Source organism: Hermetia illucens, chromosome 1 (assembly GCF_905115235.1).
Source record: "Hermetia illucens chromosome 1, iHerIll2.2.curated.20191125, whole genome shotgun sequence".
Taxonomy (NCBI): domain Eukaryota; kingdom Metazoa; phylum Arthropoda; class Insecta; order Diptera; family Stratiomyidae; genus Hermetia; species Hermetia illucens.
This window is the reverse complement of record NC_051849.1, coordinates 46,476,989-46,494,820: the sequence shown is the minus strand read 5'-3', so window position 1 is coordinate 46,494,820 and position 17,832 is coordinate 46,476,989. Positions and strand designations below refer to the sequence as shown.

Below are 17,832 nucleotides of genomic sequence, written 5' to 3'. Positions count from 1 at the left end.
ATACTTGAGATTTCCATCAACTCCGCCCGGTGCTGTGTGGGCATGGGTTCCGCTCCGTATTAACGGTTCAACCCTTAAAAGGAAAATTTGAATTGGCTATGATCTTTCAGAGCCCCTTTATATATATATATGTTCCCATAAACTCGCAATGTGAGTTACTTGGACGGATTATAATGTGCCACGAGATCTTAGTAAACCAACTTTAATAGAATAGACGAATCATCACACATTTGCGTGGTTCAGGTGCACGCCCCTCTCTCTGTGCTGATAAACCTCTTGTTTAATGTGCGTCGTCTGTCTCACCCATAATTCTATAGAGATGAGCCAGATAAAGCCGTGACGGAGCGACAATTTCCCAGTCAAAGAAGGAGGAATAGCCTCGTGACCAAGTTGAGGGAAGTGTGTTCCGAACCAATTTGAAAAGAGCCAAGGAGAAGGCAGGCATATATTATAATTGGTTGATTGATTACATTACATACATACATTATAATTGGTTAATTGAACGAAGTAATGGTCGTTTCAGTAAGAAAAGACACAATACTTTCCAGTATGTCGCCGCAAGACCCGTAGATACGTCAAGTCCCTAGACGAACATAAGAAACGACAAACTCTCATCATACACTACGAAGGAAAGAATAGCAAAAATGGAAAGGGAAAATGAAGTTTAGGAACACTTCCTTGAGCGAGTTGAATTTCTACGATATCCAAGAATAGAGCCTTGCATAAAGCGACTCTTCAAGAATATGATCTAAAAATCTTTCTAAACCTTTTATGGAAAGGAAAGCTTGCCTGATAGGCCAAAAACCTGTCGCGTCTATGTAAACTTCAGCCAATATCCACAAGTAAATATCACCTTACCCTCCTACCAAGTAGTTGTAATATGGACATACCATATATATACTCGTTGTGTACTGCCAATTTTGCATACTACGTATCAGTCCCTGATTGATGACTGCTTGGTTCAGCACTTATTCGGTTTTCTAAATAAATTTCCTCAGTTGTGGAAGTGATAATCGCTGCTTCTATTCCTGTCATAAATTTCAATAATTCCCACCCCTGCGTATTCATTTTAGGACTATCCTAATAAATACCTTGGACACTCATGATCACCGCAATATTTTCAAAGGAGCAGAGTTATTTGAGTTACTCGTTTGTGCTCTGGTCGGTCAAACTTAACGTCTTTCTACATCATTGAAATCATACCTAAGAAAAGTTTTCACTACTTATTATCGAAGCCTGATGTCCTACGTCCTACGTCATCATACAAAACCCATCGACCTGCACCTCAGTTCTGGTACAACCCGAGGACTTCATCTGCCTGAAGGCGGTCCACATGAAATAGATTACTCAAAGATGGTTTACCTGCAGACAATTAGGTACCAAGCTTTGTCTGCAGTAACTATTGCTAGTTGGAATCTCGTGCCAAATGTACATGGCTCCAACACTGGAAGTAAAATTAGTTTTCATTGGATCTTTGGGAAACCTGAATCTATATACCGATTTTATACTGATGGGCTCAAAGGTTGTTGTCCTCAAGATGGGTTATGATCTTATTGCCATGACCTTAATTTTAAAGGGGAAAGCAAGTTAATCTCGGTAGGCCTCAACGGGAAGTGACTGGTACTCGAAGTTGACTGTTCATGATAACAACTTTCCCCATGTTATCGCTTACACTTAAGCGAAGGCTTTACGCTCGCAGTATAATTATCGCGCAGCTTCAGGTTTCCCCCCCTTTTATGCTAATAACCTCTTCTACAGTTAGGCAGGCTTATGATTACAATCAGTAAGCTCCTTTTGTGCTCTACAAAGCCAGTTTTGGTACAACGTCTGTTTTCCCTCATGATTTTCACCGCGGGACCACATTTTCTCTTCGGCCTTGACTCTCTTTCAAATAACGTCCAAGGAATCATATTTTAAAGTAGGTATTTGACTAAACGCGAAAATTGCATTGAGTCCTATTTTAATTGTACAGTTTCAAGCCATTCGGGCTAAAGTAAGAAAAATTTTAGAATGACATCAAAGACGGGATTATTTAAGCATAAACATACTAAGCTAGTGATTTTTTTATATGAATATGCAATTGCACTTTTTAACGCTCTTTATTCTAGCAGTCTACCTTGTTTCAGGAGTGTCGATGCCCTGCCGCTCCAGATCTTGGTATGGGCGTTCAGGTTCCTGCAGCTCATACACAAATTCATCAAACGCCCCCGCGACAAACTGAACCTCGACGACAATTTTTGTCGACACTGGCTCCTCTTACGGCATGCGTGGCAGGCCAAAAGGATGACTTCTCATATTATACTCTAGCAGCAGCTGACCGGAATTCAACGGCAAGTGCTCAGTGCTCTGACTACAGTTTAGGCGATATTGAAGCAGCGCTTGCCAAAGACGAGTCACGAAAAGTAGCACCAGACGTTATTGCGGGAACACCGGGCCAAGAACAGGACGAACTGGTTATCTTTGCGCAACAAGAAGCGAATCGGACGGATAAAATCAAGAAACGATATAGTAACGAACACCAGAATCAAGCACCTGCTTCAAATGCGAGTTCCGATGATGACGAGCAGAATGACTATGGATTCAACAAAAGACCAACCGTGCGTGGTATTAAGGCGAAGTTCGAAGCTACTAACGAAATTATTCAAGAAATGCAGGCGCAACTTTCTCAAACAATGAATACGCAGCAGGTACAGGATTGATATTTAATAAATATACGTTTCGTGTTACACTCCTTACACGCTTAAAATGGCTTAGATATACTGACACAATACCACATCTTTTTTCAGCAAAACACTGGAAAACCATTCAATGCACTGAAACAAACAAATAGCATCGGATCAACCAGCAGTAAACCTCAGCCACAAGTGCAGCCGCCTAATAACAACGTACCACAGAATCCAGCCGAAAGACCTGCTTGGGGCTACTACACCGAAGACCAAAGAGCAGACCTGATTCAGCATCCCAACTATTACCAAGCTTTGCCTGCTCACTTTAAACAAACATTTCATAGCCACGAAGAATCTCTCATGTATCAAAATTGTCAGAGCGTCTCCATGGAGCAGCATTATGGAAGATTTGCTGCTCGAAGTCCTTCCCGACGTCCCGAATCTCCACCACCGCTAAGGAACTATCACCAAACTATGGTATTGATCCCATATAATACACAATCGTATGCTCAATTTAGCACATCGAATGATCAGCAAAGTAGTGCCCATCAGTTTAGGCGGCAGAATGTTTTAGAGTATCAGCAGGTAAGATAATAGGTACTTGAGATTTTTATAGCTATTTACTTATTACTTAAGTAAGAATAAGAGCGGTTCTACCTACCTGTTTATACCTTGCCCAATCATCTATCTTTTAAGTGTCTTCGACTATATAAATAAATTAAGGGTCTTTAATTCAGTTCCTACCAGATACTCCAGTAGTCTCGATTCTCTCGCCTTGATGTAGAACTTTCTCAGTGGTGGTCGTTAACATCACATCCTGCTATTGTTCCCATGCCTTTACTTTTGGTATATTGATTAGCTCTGATGAATGTGCCTCAATGTCAGTCATCATGCATTGATTCGCTGATCCTGGACATAAGTTGGACAGTTCGACTGTAATGTACAGCCTAGAAAGAATATCAATCTTCCTCCGATTTAGGCACTCCCTGCCTCACTGATACTCCCGGCCATTCTGAAGATTGCCCTCCTCGCCTGCATCTGTATGTGCAGATGGAGAGAGGTTAACCCCAGAAGGACCTCCATAGATGCCGTTGGGTATGTCCTCATTACCCCACTGATACACACGCAAGCCAGTCTTTGGAGTTTGTGTAGCTCCCTGGCTTGTGTGCTGAGTTCAGTTCTTTCTGCCCAGATTACCGCCCCTTAGGTAATCATTGGCCTTACCATTGCAATGTATATCCAAAGTAGTATCTTTGGGCTGCAACCCCATTTTTTCCTGCTATAGACCTACAAGTTATGAGAATCCTCGTAGCTTTCCGAAAAGTGTTTCCGACCTGAGTCTTCCAGAGTAATTTTTGGTCTAGCCTAAATCCCAAATATTGGACCTCTGTTTCTCGTCTCACCTCCATGTTATGCAACCTTATAGCTGTCAGGTGATGAAGTTTACATTTCCTAGGGAATAGTACTATGTTTGTTTTGGCTGTATTGATACGCAGTCCCATCTTCCTGCACTAGGCACTAGTAACCCTTAGTACAGTTTGGATTCTACCACAAGATTAAAATAATGTCGTCCGCGAAATCCTGGACCTGTATTCCAGTATTTTTTAGCACGTCCAGGAGTTCATCCACTACCGTATTCCATCATCACTACCGTATAGCACCCCACCCTGTGGACAACCTTCATTACGATGGAATTTGTACCTGTCAGTACTTCTATCTGCCTACTCTCCATAATTTTACCGATCCAGAAAGCTAGGGTCTTTCCCACTCTCTTGCGCCCCAGAGCATCTTGTATCTCTGTGTGCGATGTGTTGTCGAATGTTCCTTCGATATCCAAAAACGCACACATTGCTATTTTTTTTGTTTCTATGGCATCCCGTTGCACATCTGTCAGCTGATACAGAGCAGTTTCGGCTGACCGTCCTGCCCTGTCCTGTGTTGATACTGATGTAATAGATTACGCTTTAGAACGTTAGTTCTAATATAGCTGTCTACGACCTTCTCTACCGTTCTGAGTACAAACAATGTTAGACAACCGAAAAAATCAAAAATTTGACTGACGGTTTCGTCCAGGGCAGAGGCAACTCATCAGACGCTGCCTCACCTCTGCCCTGGGAGCAGCGTGAGCGAAATTGCCAACAGGTGGAAAGACGCTCCCTTTTATCATCGCAAAAACCCGACAAGGTTGCGAATTATATTGGACTTAAAGTCCGGTCCACCATCAAGTGGATGGGGACTTAGAGTCCCGCAAATCCTAAACAACAATGTTAGACAAGTTGGTCTGAAAGATTTAGGGTGAAAAGGATCCGTTTTACCCGCTTTCGGAATAAAGACCACTTTTGCCTATCTCCATGCCCTTGGTATATATCAGAAGAGACTCTAAGATGATTTTTAGGCCTCCCTGGAGTCATGCTGGGTAGATGCCATCTGCTCGGGTGATTTCAGTGGTTTCAAAGTTCGAACTGCCCACCTTACCCTAGCTTCCGAGCATACCTCTTTTGCTAGTTTCCAATTCGTCTTTCTTCCCCGTTTATTCGTTGTTGGGGTGTCAGGCAGAATATTGTCGTCTGTGGTGGTGGGGAAGGACTCCGGGAAATGAGTCCTGAGGAGCAGATATATTCCGTCCTCTACACTCTCGGTAAATGTCCCATTTTTCTTCTTCAAACAAACAGAAGATATTACCCCGTTTCTGGCTACAGCTTTGTAAAGCCTGGTTGCTTCTGTGATTTGTTCTATCTCTTCACAGAATTTCCCAAAGGCGTTCCGTTTTGCTTCCCTGATCGCAACGCTATACGCAGTCAGCGCATTTTTGTACCTCGGCCTGTCCCCAGTTGAAGAGTTTTATACCTCTGTGCTCATTCTGGCTAGGTTCCAGGTCCACCACGGTACACCCCTTGATGACTTAACTGTCATAGCCGGACGCGTCAATGACGACTGTGTTGATATTTTCCACCACTGTTTCTGGTTCCAGTTCGCTCCTGATGTCACCGCCCCCTTGAAGGTGAACCATGTTGCTGAGGGCTCATCCGACACCCTCCAATTCCTGACCTGCCTGTTCATTAGAGTATTTTCTAGAGTTATATCTAGCACCTCTTGACTAGTGCTGGTCTCCAATGTTTGAGTGTCCCCTATGTTATATATTTTTAACTTATTGCTAAGAATAAATTCAAGAAAGCACTCACCTCTTGGATTGGTGCCGCTGCTTCCCCATAGTTCGTAATAGGCGTTGGCATCGCACCCAAAGAGAAGTTGTAACGCCCTCTGCTCACAGTACTTTACCAGTTTAGCGACTAGCTCCGATGGAACTCGGATGTTTTCTCCTGGGAAGTAGCCCGATGCCACGATTGCCTCTCGAGTGCTCCTCCCGGCTTGCAGTGAGACTTGGATAACCACAAAGTCCTCGCTCAGGATCTCTGAAAGATATATATATTATAAATTACGTTCAAGTATTATGCAAACTCTTGGTTTTTCACAAGAAGAGTCCCAAATTACCTGCCTGCTTTCTCCTCCTGCCCTTGCAATTACCACAGATGCAGCTTTCGCATGGGGTAGTTTATCTGGGCTATTTAGGGTATTCCATTGGCTCCGTTATTGTTTGAAACTCTTCTCCACTGTCGGAATATCACCCTCCTCCTCCAACATGGCTCCTTCCTGCATGTTGTTGCCCCCAAAGGCTTAGAAGATCCAGGTCTAGGTGATTCAGCTTTTGCTCTTTACTGGGCAGCAGGTCTGTTACCCTGCCTGATCCATTCCTTTCTCTCTTTATGGCTTTCGAGACTTTTTCAGGGACCTCGGTATGCTTTTCAGCCGGTGTCTCCTCTGAGGTCTCTTTCCTCGGCTTTTGCTGCACAAGTACGTTGCCAAATCGATAGTTGTTAAGGCAACTCCGACGTTTGATTGCCTCCAGAGAGCGGCCATTGCCCTACGAATTGCTACTGAAGACTCTCCATAATCGCGCATGGAGATACTTATTATAAGCGATTAGGAGGTCCATGAGATCCTCCGTCTCTATTGTTGCGACTTTCAAGAGGAACATTGTCATCATGCGTGCTCTGGTACATCGTCCCCAGCACATATTGACAGCCCTGCTCCTTCCCAACCTGGAACTATGGTCGTAATCCACTCTGCAGTGTCTTCCGCCGCGCAGTCCACGACCTGGTCGAAAGCGTATCCCGGTAAACACAAGTTTCGCAGTACATATCTTGCAGATCTACCTGTCAACAAAGTGTTGCATAGTTTCCCGTTCCTCACGAGTGAGTATTTGCTCGGGAAACATTTTGGGCAATATGGCCAGTCAAATACCTTATGATCACTAGCATAGCTAATGGCGAGCTTCCTAATTCCTGCCTTCAGCCCTGACCTACCCGGTTTGGATTTTTTGGAAGCATTTCCTTCATGCGGGCTAATGTCCACTGCTCTCCGCTTACTTGGCTCTGATAAAGATGGCTTAAGTCTGCCCTAAGCCTTTTTAAGGGCCTTTCTGGTTTCAAGCCTTCCTTCAGATAACGCAGGTACCATTTGACACCTGCGCCACTGACACGTGTCTCACTCCTGACATCTAATATGTTGATCTCAGATGTGCTTTTGCATGTGCCTGCTTTTTAAATAGTGATTTTGTTGGTTCTTGTCCTCGCAGTATACCGATGTTCACCTTAGATCTACTGCTTGACGTCCCAGCTTCTCCCTTTTTGGGTGTTATTACCTGACTCTCAGTATTTCGGAGATGTGCCTCCACCTGGTTAACCAGTTTGTGTGCGGTGCTAGGTCGCACTTGTTTTCTTTATTTCTGTAACATTAGTCATTTGATTCCTATGGGTTAGGAGGGCCGCCATGCCAAACTTACTCACTGAGGCGACCAGGTATCAGTAAGGGTCGTTTCGAATACAGTCAGTTAATCCCCGACTGCAAACTAGCGAATGGGCACGGTTCGATGACAACCTGGATTGAGGGAGGTGTTTTTCGACTCCCCAGTCTAGATCCGCAGGGTTTTGTTAATAGTAGGGTCATTTCGTGCAGGGTGTGGCTATCACCACTCACTAACGGGCTTGGTAGTCGAGAGGTTTGGCCTTTAGAAAGCAACACATCACCCTAGAGGAGAGCCAGCTCACTCTCAAAGAGAGATAGGTTGGCCCCAGGGAGCTATATTTTGCGTCAGTCTATCCTGCAATGCATTGCTTGGCCCCTTCCACCCAACTACTTTTCGCATTATTTTTAATTGAGAAAAATCAATTGACGAAGGGTTTTCTAATACTGTTGCCACTCTTGTCTGTTATAGTCGCAGTTCTCATATTAGTTCTCAACTCGTCAATAATCTTTGTTTTATTCAATTTGATATCATCCATCTATCAGTGTTCCGTAAATAGACGCGGTAATTGAAGCATTATAATATTAGATATTCTAATTTACGTTTTTAGAAGTTCAACCTCCACTCAAAATTGTATAAACCATCAAATTTCCTTCCAGGTGACACAGCAAACCATTCGAGTTCCCATCGGATATACCATTCCCGGCATGCAGCTCCATTTAGTTGCTGGTCGGGGTACGCACCAACACCAACAGCAGCAACAAGTGCAATTCTCGCAAAATCCAAGACTGGTTGCACCCCGAACTTTCAACATTCCGCAGCAACCTCACGATGTCAACAACATGAAATTCGCAGAACGGGGCGTCCCAGAGGGATCCGCCTCAATATCACATTCAGACTGTAAAAACGTAATGTCGCCAACTTCTACGCAGGGCGGTCAAAATCAGTGCAATCAAACTTCCCAAGTATCTCCAGCAGTTCCAGGTGCTGTTTTCTATGCTATGAACGTATGACCCGGCGACTAAGTCAACGTGGAGGTTATCCTTCCCGAAAATCAGAGCACTTTCGGCTCCGAAACAGGCAGCAGTTTGTACATATGAAGTAGGCTTGATAACAAACCCAACAATTTCTACTTTCCCCATGGCTATCATGCGTATCTTACAACTAAAACATAAATACTGAATACGAGTGAGATAAGATATTGAGCACCTAATTTCTAAGTCGAAGATCATCTACTTCAGCTACGATGTGTCCCCGTACTTACCGTGTAAAAAATACTTAAAAGTAAGAGTAGTAAAAAGATTTACAACAGCAAAGGCGTATTGGAGGGGGTGTGAAGCACAATGTCTACTTTTAAGCTCAAGAACGAACTCTAAGTAATCGAACATTATTACGTAATATCTCATTTTTTTCAACACTAGGACATATAAAACATTACTGTATATTATAAGACTAGCGCGAATCGTTCAACGACAAAAGATACTCCATAGGAAGATTTGATTTAAAGCAAGAAATTGTGCCAAATAGCGAACATTAAACAATATTTACGCATTATGTAAAATGACACGCGTACACACCAAAGAATTAGGTTTTAATCAATGTAGCCATGTAAAAAAAAAAACAAATTTGATAATTAAATGATAGAACGTTATCATAAGTTGGCTAGAAACAAAGGTGAGGAGCACAGATTTTGGAATTCAATGGTGATCTCAGTAGGCAATTGTGCGATATATTCAGTGTACGCACGACTAGTACTATGCAAATTCTTTCAACAAATTTACAGGAAAAGATACAACGCAAACACCCACACTTAGTATTATGCTAAGCAAACATTTGTGTCCTGGAATAGGCGGTATCTATCAAATGATTGAGAATGTGTTCGCAAACTAAACTGCAAAAGTTAGTTATTATTAGAAAATATTATCGAAATTCTTTAATTAATTAATATTTTGTTTTTATAATTATCCTTGTCTTCCAAAACATTTTTCGAGCTTTCCTGAAATTATCATTATTATTGTTGCGTTTAGTTAACTGTGGGCTCTATACTTTCCACCTGAAAATTAGTCAAGCATATTTTAAAATGCAACACTGAATATTCCGTACAGTTCCGCAACAAGAAAACTCACACAATTGTACCATAAAAAGACATAAAAACTATTAGAAATAAATAAGAACAAAGCAAAGGCGAGAATTAAAAATTTGAAAAATTTATCTATTTCCCTATTTGAAAAATCTTTCGAGAGGAAAGAAAGAAACATAGTTATATAGTTCTTGGAACAAAGACGAGTATTTAAAATATTTATGAAAAATGATAAAACATATTCTGTAACAATATTTTAGACTATTCAGAAAGACATTTATTGAATTGAACATGAAGAGAGTGTGGGAAATTGGCGAGGCTCATAATGCCAACTAGAGAGATTAAACATTATCTAAGTTTTTTAATTGAATCACGAAAGAATATATCAAACTTATTATAATTAACTCATATGTATTTCGCATAGTAACGAATTTATTATTTATTGGTACAAGAGGAGCGTCGTTAACGCAAACAGTTTTAAAAACAGGATATCAAAGATACAACGGATTTAAGTTCAAATTTGAAGCGGCTATAAAAGGATTTTGGTGCAATCTTGCAGCCGAAGGTGATGTGTTTCGTCGTTAGTGAAAGGCAGTTGAAATTAGTTGAATTAGGTAATAATCTGTCAATTAAATTAGTGAAAATTTAGATAATTTTAGAGAATAGTTTTTGCTCACAATTTTAGGAAACTATTATATGCAATATCATAAACTTTTTCATTTGTTATATAAGTTAGAGGCGAGATTTTGAAAAAAAGAACTCCTTGTGTCCGTTGAAGGCTAGGTTTCACATTAACGGAGTAGATAGATGCTTGTGTACCAGGGCATGCACAGAAGTTGAAATCTATCTTTAAAAAGCTAAAATCTTTTCTATTTAAAGCTCAAAGAATCCTAAAAATTGAGTTGTTATTTCCAATTGCTATCAACAATGAGTTGGAAAATGAAATAATGGATATTAGGTTTTTGCCTTGTTTTTCTGTTTTATCGGGAAATTTCGGGGTAATAGATTTAGGAAGGAAAGAACTTCTAATTTTAGTTTTACATTCTATAACTTTTTAACTTTTATGGCGACGAACAAAACCTTATGAAATTCGGTTTACTGTCTGCCTGGTCGTCCATCTGTTTGTCTATCATGCGCACTCTTCCCATAAACGGTTATATCAATTAGTAGGAAATTCGGTGAAAGACGGGAACTGTGATTGCCCAGGCATACAGTAAGTAACATCGTTATAGATTCAGTTTAGGCGGGGGAGGGGGTGTCGTTACATGCAAAAGGGTAGTGGACCTTTCTTGAAAGGTTGAGATTAGTTTTTTCCCGAGCAGGTACTATTCGATTTAATGTTAGTCTGTCTTATTTTTTCTGAGATGGAAACTTCAAAAGACATTGAACATTGCTCTGGCTTTTCTCTACGCCCATCAATTGCATTCACAAATGCGTCTTTTCCATCTGTTGTGCCTCTTTCAATCTGCACTGAATCTGCCACATCATGTGGCTCTCCCGATAGGCAAGCATTTCCGTAATTAAAGTTGAACAAGTTCCGGCCCTATTGTCCTTCCCAATGCCTCGTATTCTATTCTATCTTCCTTTCCTCTGCAAATCTAGAACAATGGAGGAAGACATACTCTAATTCTGAAAACTGTCCCAGCTAGACAGTTAGGTGAACTGTCTAGATTAAACAAAAACAAGCAGCCCAATTAGCACTATGGTGCGCTGGAGCAAGGGAAGCAGAGTCCAGCCCAAGAAAACTCCCGCACCGTCTCCACAGACGATCTTTGATTCGTCGGTAAAAAATATTGTGTCATAACTCTGCAACACATCGCCACATGTTGCTATAGGGGCGAGGTCATGTATTTTTGCTTTCTAACAGCCGGACTCGTATTCTGACAGTACTATATACTGCAGAACCCAGTAGCACCTGCACACGCGGCCCTTTGAATACAATTAAGATCGATTCTATTGTACTTTTGCTCAGCACTTGCCACCAAATAAAAGAACATTACGTTAGGATGGACCGAAACACCCCATTTCTTTGCAAAGATCCTCTTGCAATTGTAGATGTCTATACAAACCTTCTTAATCCTCAGGTCCATCTTCAATCTCCAATTTAACTTCCAGGATTGCTACCCATGTACTTAACATTGATGGAAATAACCAGTCTTTATTCATTTAGCCGCGATATGTAGAGTTCTAGTAACCTTGTATTGATGGTGAGTGGCATTAGCTCCGTTTTGAATGGAGTTATGCCGAGTTTGCATCTTGGAGCCCACAGCACAGCTTTCTCGACGCTATTTCCATGATTTCACTCATAAAGGAGGGAAACAACCCTTACATTAATGTCACCAAGTTGTCGACATATGCCAAAACCTTCACTAATAGAATCTTGTCTATCGCTATCAACCAGACCACCGGAGAGATGGCACCACCCTAGGACATACCTTTCCTCACAACTCTGTTGTGGTGGCTACCTCCCAGATAAGACTCGATTACCCTAATTCTTAGCATGGATATTGTCCAATGCGTAGGATACCGCCCCCCCCCCCACTCTTATCCTGTTTCTGCTGTAACATGACTGGCATTATGCTCTCTGTTTACAGCACGGTAACTGCCGATTTAATAGTCTCACACGACTGGGGCTGCATACCCTCGAAGCAAGGGTCTGGACGTACAGTCCTTCTCGTTGGCAAGGAAGAACTACTGAATCAGCAGCTTCAGCGTTTCACCAGAAGACTCTGTACAGGTGCCTTCCACTTTAAGAACTATCTGCCTTGGCCAGGATATTACTGAGTCTCGCAGAATCGCTGTTGCTTTCAATTTTCCGACAATTGTCCAACCAGGCAGTCTTATATTTATGCCTGTAACAGATGCTGAAAACATCTCTGGTCATTTTCCTGAGGTTGGACAGATCTGCATTCCACCGTACAGGACTTCTTATTGTATTTACCAGGGCACGAGCCTTTAAAGACTGCTTCGAATTGTTCTTCCAAAGCCCCGACCTTTGACTATATTTCGTTTGTCGTGCCAATGTCAAGAATTTGTGCGCCTTAGACTTTGTTTTTAATAACTACACCAAACTTCCTCTAGTCCAACTGAGTCTCTAAAAGGTTTGCTGACCACTACAGCGTGATCAAGACCCAAAAATATCCAACTGTGACCTAGGAAGGACTTCTGGCCAGACACTCGTCAGCTCTCCACCGTAAAAATCCCATTGTCGGTTAGTAGGGTGATATCAAGGATCTCCTCCCTCCTTCACAGTTCGCCGAGCTGGAGAAGTGGAAAGTTGGTATACTGGCCCTCTTACACTCTGAAACAGTTCTGTTTTTAATAAAATCAGGGAGCCAGTTATTTTTTTTCGTTTATTTCCGAGATACCTTGCATTGGCATTGCAGCTTATCAACAGGTTGGTCTTCTTTACTGGAATGGTGGACTTCAAACGCTGTAGTTCTTCGGTGTAGCTGATCGTTCAAAAACCATGTAAACCGAGGGGATACAAACGTTTACTGCTCCCGCCTCCTCCAGTTTGATCACGATTAGGTCGCTGGAACTCAGGCCTCGAGACAGAAAAACGTACAGGCTCTTCCTGGCAATGCTTCCTGCTCTACGTCTGTCTCGACCCTCGACCCTCTTTTGCGCTGTGGGATAAATTATAATATTTGCTTTGTGGCCCTTTGATCATTCCTGCGATCCAGGCCTCCTATATAACTGCGACGACGATGTCCTCCTCTAGGAGGAATACCAGCAAATTGACGGAGACGCGCTTTGATTGCAGCAGATTTATCTGGACTACCCTCAGCATGATTTGCTTGCGTAGGGAGTTTCTCCAGCCCCTGTTGAAGTGTTCAGATGAATACAACTACACATCCACGAGAAGTTTTGCAACCACAATCACCACTATATCATGGGCGTAATCCATATAAGGTTCCAATTGGCCAAACTAAAGTTGGTTCACCTGGAGGCTTACCAGCTTTGGCAACCACAACAGCCTTTGGCGTTTCCATAAGTCAATAAAGATTCCAAACAACAAAAATATTTCAAACAACTCCACAAATATGCCCACCCTCGACCCGAATAGCCAACTTAAGACCGTTTTTTGGTACACCGTGAAAGTCCGATGCTTTTTTGCCTCCCAGCCTACTGCCAGCCTCCAGTACCATCCACATCTAAAAGTCCCTGGAGACTGCTGTCTCGGCTACCCTCGTGAGGAAATAAATGCCTGACCTTTGAATCTTTGAAGGTATTTACTTCATTGTATAGCTAGCTTGAGGCTTCTTCAAGCTTCCTTGTAGATGGGCGGCTTCACCTCCTGGTGACTCCAATCCATTGCTCTCTGGCCACTCATCTGTCCCAATAACCCGCCGACTAAGGATCACCTTCCACTTTGGGAAGTATAATTGTTTGGTACGCTCTCTGCCAGAATGTGTTTGTATAGTGTCACCTGTTTTCACAAACCAGTCTGACGTTCTCCTTCTAGGATGTGCAGGTCTACAACCACTTGGTTTGTTCTTCAAGTCGAGGACAACGCCTGATGATCACCTTGGGTGTAGTGGTTACTGGCGTTCCAGAACATTTTGCAGGCTAGTGAAGGACCAGCAAAAGCAGGCCCCCAACAGAACTGAACCCTACTTCCCGTAGGTATAAAGCTAATACGACGTCCAAAATACCACGCACTCTTGCATTTATTAGTGAACTAACTAATTAACGAGCGCAATGCTGATCACATTGCCTCCTATTGTACTGTTACGGTCTTGAATGAAGTGCTCTAACACACTTCAAGGCCCTGATCCAATATGGATTGTTGCGCCAACGATTATTATATTATTATTATTATAACTAATTAACTAACTAACGGAAATGACTTTTATTCTCCGTCCTTTTGTATCCAAGGCGCATCTGTCCAACATTTCCTCGAAGTGAACCAACCTCAAGCTTAGAGGAGCATAGCAACTACACACGTATTGCCGTCTATTCTTGCCCGCCCAGCTGCCTTCTATATTCTTGTATGGTTTGCTCACCACCCCCCCTGGTAAATTAGCTACCTATAATCTTGTCGGACCTTTTCAATTCCAGCATGAGATACCCTTTTAGTTACTTCGTATATTGCTGACATTTCCAATTTTCACCTCTCAGTATATCTGCTTAGGACATACTACCAACGCTAAAAATTATGATCACCTCGGGGCGGAGTCTCATTTCCTTCTGCTTCTTTTAAGTTTTTCTTGATTGAACCTTAGGGCATCCGTGATGTACTCTTTGGTTAAACACCGGCCCTTGTTACCGCTACCAGTTTGTGTACTACTTTCCTATTTATCAAGATCTTAGCCCCCTTCTTAAAGTGTGCGACACGCCGTTTTGTTTTTCAGGAACCTGTTAATTTCCTGAGTATTCCTCCTCCTTTTCCTAAGCCCTCCACCCATTTGCGAATATACTGATGGCTCTCACCATAATCCTTATTGATTGTTGCACATTGTACAATTATGATTCAAAGCAAAATGAACGATGACTCTCCTAGATTAGAATTCTGCTCAACTTCTTTTTTCTACGCAAGAGTGACCTCCACACCTGTTTCCGCACATTTGGAAATGTTAAATGAGCCCCTTTGGCTCAAGTCTCTTATCGCTCTTGATATTGCAGGAGATCTTATACTCGTTCAGTTTTTCCTGAACGGTTCAGCCCCTGGATCGTGAGAAACCTCCTGTGACCCATTGCGGCCGGAGAATGTTTATGTCAATCTGTTAGTGGCGTCCCCATGTTATCCACCACACTCATGTGTATTAAAATGCCCTAGTTTCTTTTGAAAAGACTTAAGATCCTGTGAGGAATTATAGTCCTGTTTCAGCCAATATGTGTTAAAAGGGCAACGCAGAAAAGAGTTAGTGATAACCATGATTTAATTATTCACGAAATAAATTTGGTAAAATTTGATTGTGTTGGGTTTTAGATTGCAATATATTGGTCGTGATCTTTTTATAGAAATAATTATGTGAATGTTTGTACAATTGTTCATTTAGTTTGTTTATTTTCACGTTATTTTAGTCAAAGTTGATTTTTGGCATATTAAGAGGAAGACAGGGTACATCTCCGAGGCTGTTCATCACTTATAGGCTGCAAGATTATACAAAATTCGGAAGGATGCACGGATGTATGCATTTCGCCGGCATCTATCATTGCAACATAATAGAATCGAATAACTTTTAAGTGTTATTTATATTTTATTTAAAATACTGATTGAAAATCGATATGGAAACAATACATATTGCATACATCAAGTGAAACAGTTCTTATTCAAGTTATTGTTGAAGTTTTTGGTTTTACGAGGTAACCCCCTTTCTCAGTATATGAAATATACTCAAATAAAACGACGAAAAAATCGATCTCTTTAAGAGAGGCCTAAAACTGAAGGAAATAATCAATTTACCAATTCTCAAATATATAGAAATTAAATTTAAAAGAAAGACAGTCTCAAAAACATGTTAATAATTATTAACTTGTAGAAAGAAATAATATTTATGTTATGTGTTTGTATCTAAAAGGAGAAAAAATAAAAATTAAAACGTATCTTGTAAAAAAAAGATTTTATTTCAATTGCCTTCAGGGAGAAACCAATATTATTTTGAAACTGCAATTCCTAGTATGCATATCAAGATCCAGCGATCTGTCTACATTAACAATGGAACCCCATCAACAGGATACTTAGAATACAACAGGAGGATCCTAAACATCAAGCTACCGACGCAAAAGTTTATGAAGGATGTAGGCGGCTCAATGTGACCTGCTTCAATTCCAACCATGATTTGGTACTTGATGGTTCTATTTGCGCATGATTTGATCGATTTCCGGCTTTATGTTAGTACTCATAATTTTGCGAAGCCTTAGGAATATGGCCAATGGAGTTGTTCTACCCTGTTGGTATAGATGCATTACAAGTGGGTTTGGATGATTCGTCGTTCCTTCGAAGAATAGCTCTATCAGATTGAGAGCAAACTCTCGAAAAGCGCATTGTTTTTACTCGGCGGTATACTTCTGCGTGACTCTCGCACTTTTTTGTCTTCCAATTGTATGATAAGCCGGTACGGTGAGGTAAGATCCTACACACATGTATGGGCTTCATAAGGTCTTAGCTCTTTTGTGAATAGATATAGATTCACTGTATCTAGACTAACACCGAAGGGTTCGGACTTGCGCTTGGGCCTCATTGATTTTTATACCCCAACTATGGTAGTATTTGCCAAGAACTACCAAGTAGGCGAACGCTCGAAAAGAAGACAAGTGCGTCGTCAGCGGGACAGATCTGTGAATCGCTCAGAAAGTTCGGAACGTCAGCCGTGAAAATAAAGAAGGTTGGTCCTGAAATGAATCTCTGGGGTACATCCGAAGTGTTTGCATATGCAACAGCACGCAGTGTCCGCCTAGACAACCACGCAAATCTTACCTACCTATAAATTCGCATGTCGATGTATTTTAAAATAAAGTCCATATTTTCATGGTGATTTTGCCTTGGGATCCTGCTTACTAGCTAAGCGTGAGAATCAACTCCTTCTATCTTAGTTACAATACATGTTCAATGACCTCCAAATACCATCGACAGATAGATTAATGACAAAATCTCCAGGGATGAATTTCGCTTTTCCCGGCAGAAGGAGCTGGAAGATGCTACCCAAACTAAACTTGAAGATCTTACAAAAAATGTGCTTTTCATCAGAATTATGGACCGCCAAATAATTTTTAATTTGATGTGGCATGCTACCTTTAAAGGACTGTTTAGCGTTTATTTCTGCTTAGGAAGGGTGCTGTCTAAGTCTAAGATAACCTTATAGATATGTCATTTACTTCAGCTATTTTTACAAAATTATTATTCTAGATTTGACAGGGTTACAAAATTTCACGGTATGCAATGAAAAGCAGTAGCATTCCTTTCCACAGGTAGAAGAAGAAGAAACAAAAAGCTGACCGAAATTCCAAAAGCAGTCAAATAAAATCTAAATCACTTGGTTTCGAAAGGCAATAATTATATAAAAACTTGGCATACACCATCAGTTAACACTTCGAGGGAAGCATGGAATGCATTGGCTTTTTTTTGCGAGGATACCACTTATTTTATTTTTATTTTACTTCTAGGTAGTTTTTGGAACTTCGGTAGCAGAATCAACATCTACCTTTTCCACTGGACGAGAAACACTCCTTCCACCACGCACGATTCAAACGTGCTTATGAACCTGATTTTACATAGCGACCAAATTCAGGGCTTTGTCCAGAATCCTGTCTAATCCCGGAGCCTTCATATACCC

The 17,832-nt window shown here is 41.5% G+C and overlaps 1 protein-coding gene across 6 annotated transcripts in view; it reads left to right on the top strand.

Moving 5' to 3' along the window:
- LOC119653699 overlaps positions 1–16,102 on the top strand; it is a 106,029-nt gene extending 89,927 nt beyond the window's left edge. For 4 of the 6 annotated variants that reach the window (XM_038058619.1, XM_038058609.1, XM_038058577.1 and 1 more), the window contains exons 9-11: positions 2,109–2,687; positions 2,787–3,251; positions 8,130–16,102. In XM_038058619.1, the coding sequence (XP_037914547.1) occupies positions 2,109–2,687; positions 2,787–3,251; positions 8,130–8,483 (1,398 nt within the window). In that variant the 3' untranslated portion in view covers positions 8,484–16,102. The remainder of the gene's footprint in view (positions 1–2,108; positions 2,688–2,786; positions 3,252–8,129) is intronic. The other 2 variants (XM_038058600.1, XM_038058591.1) reach the window with 2 other exon arrangements.
- Positions 16,103–17,832: the final 1,730 nt, after the last annotated feature.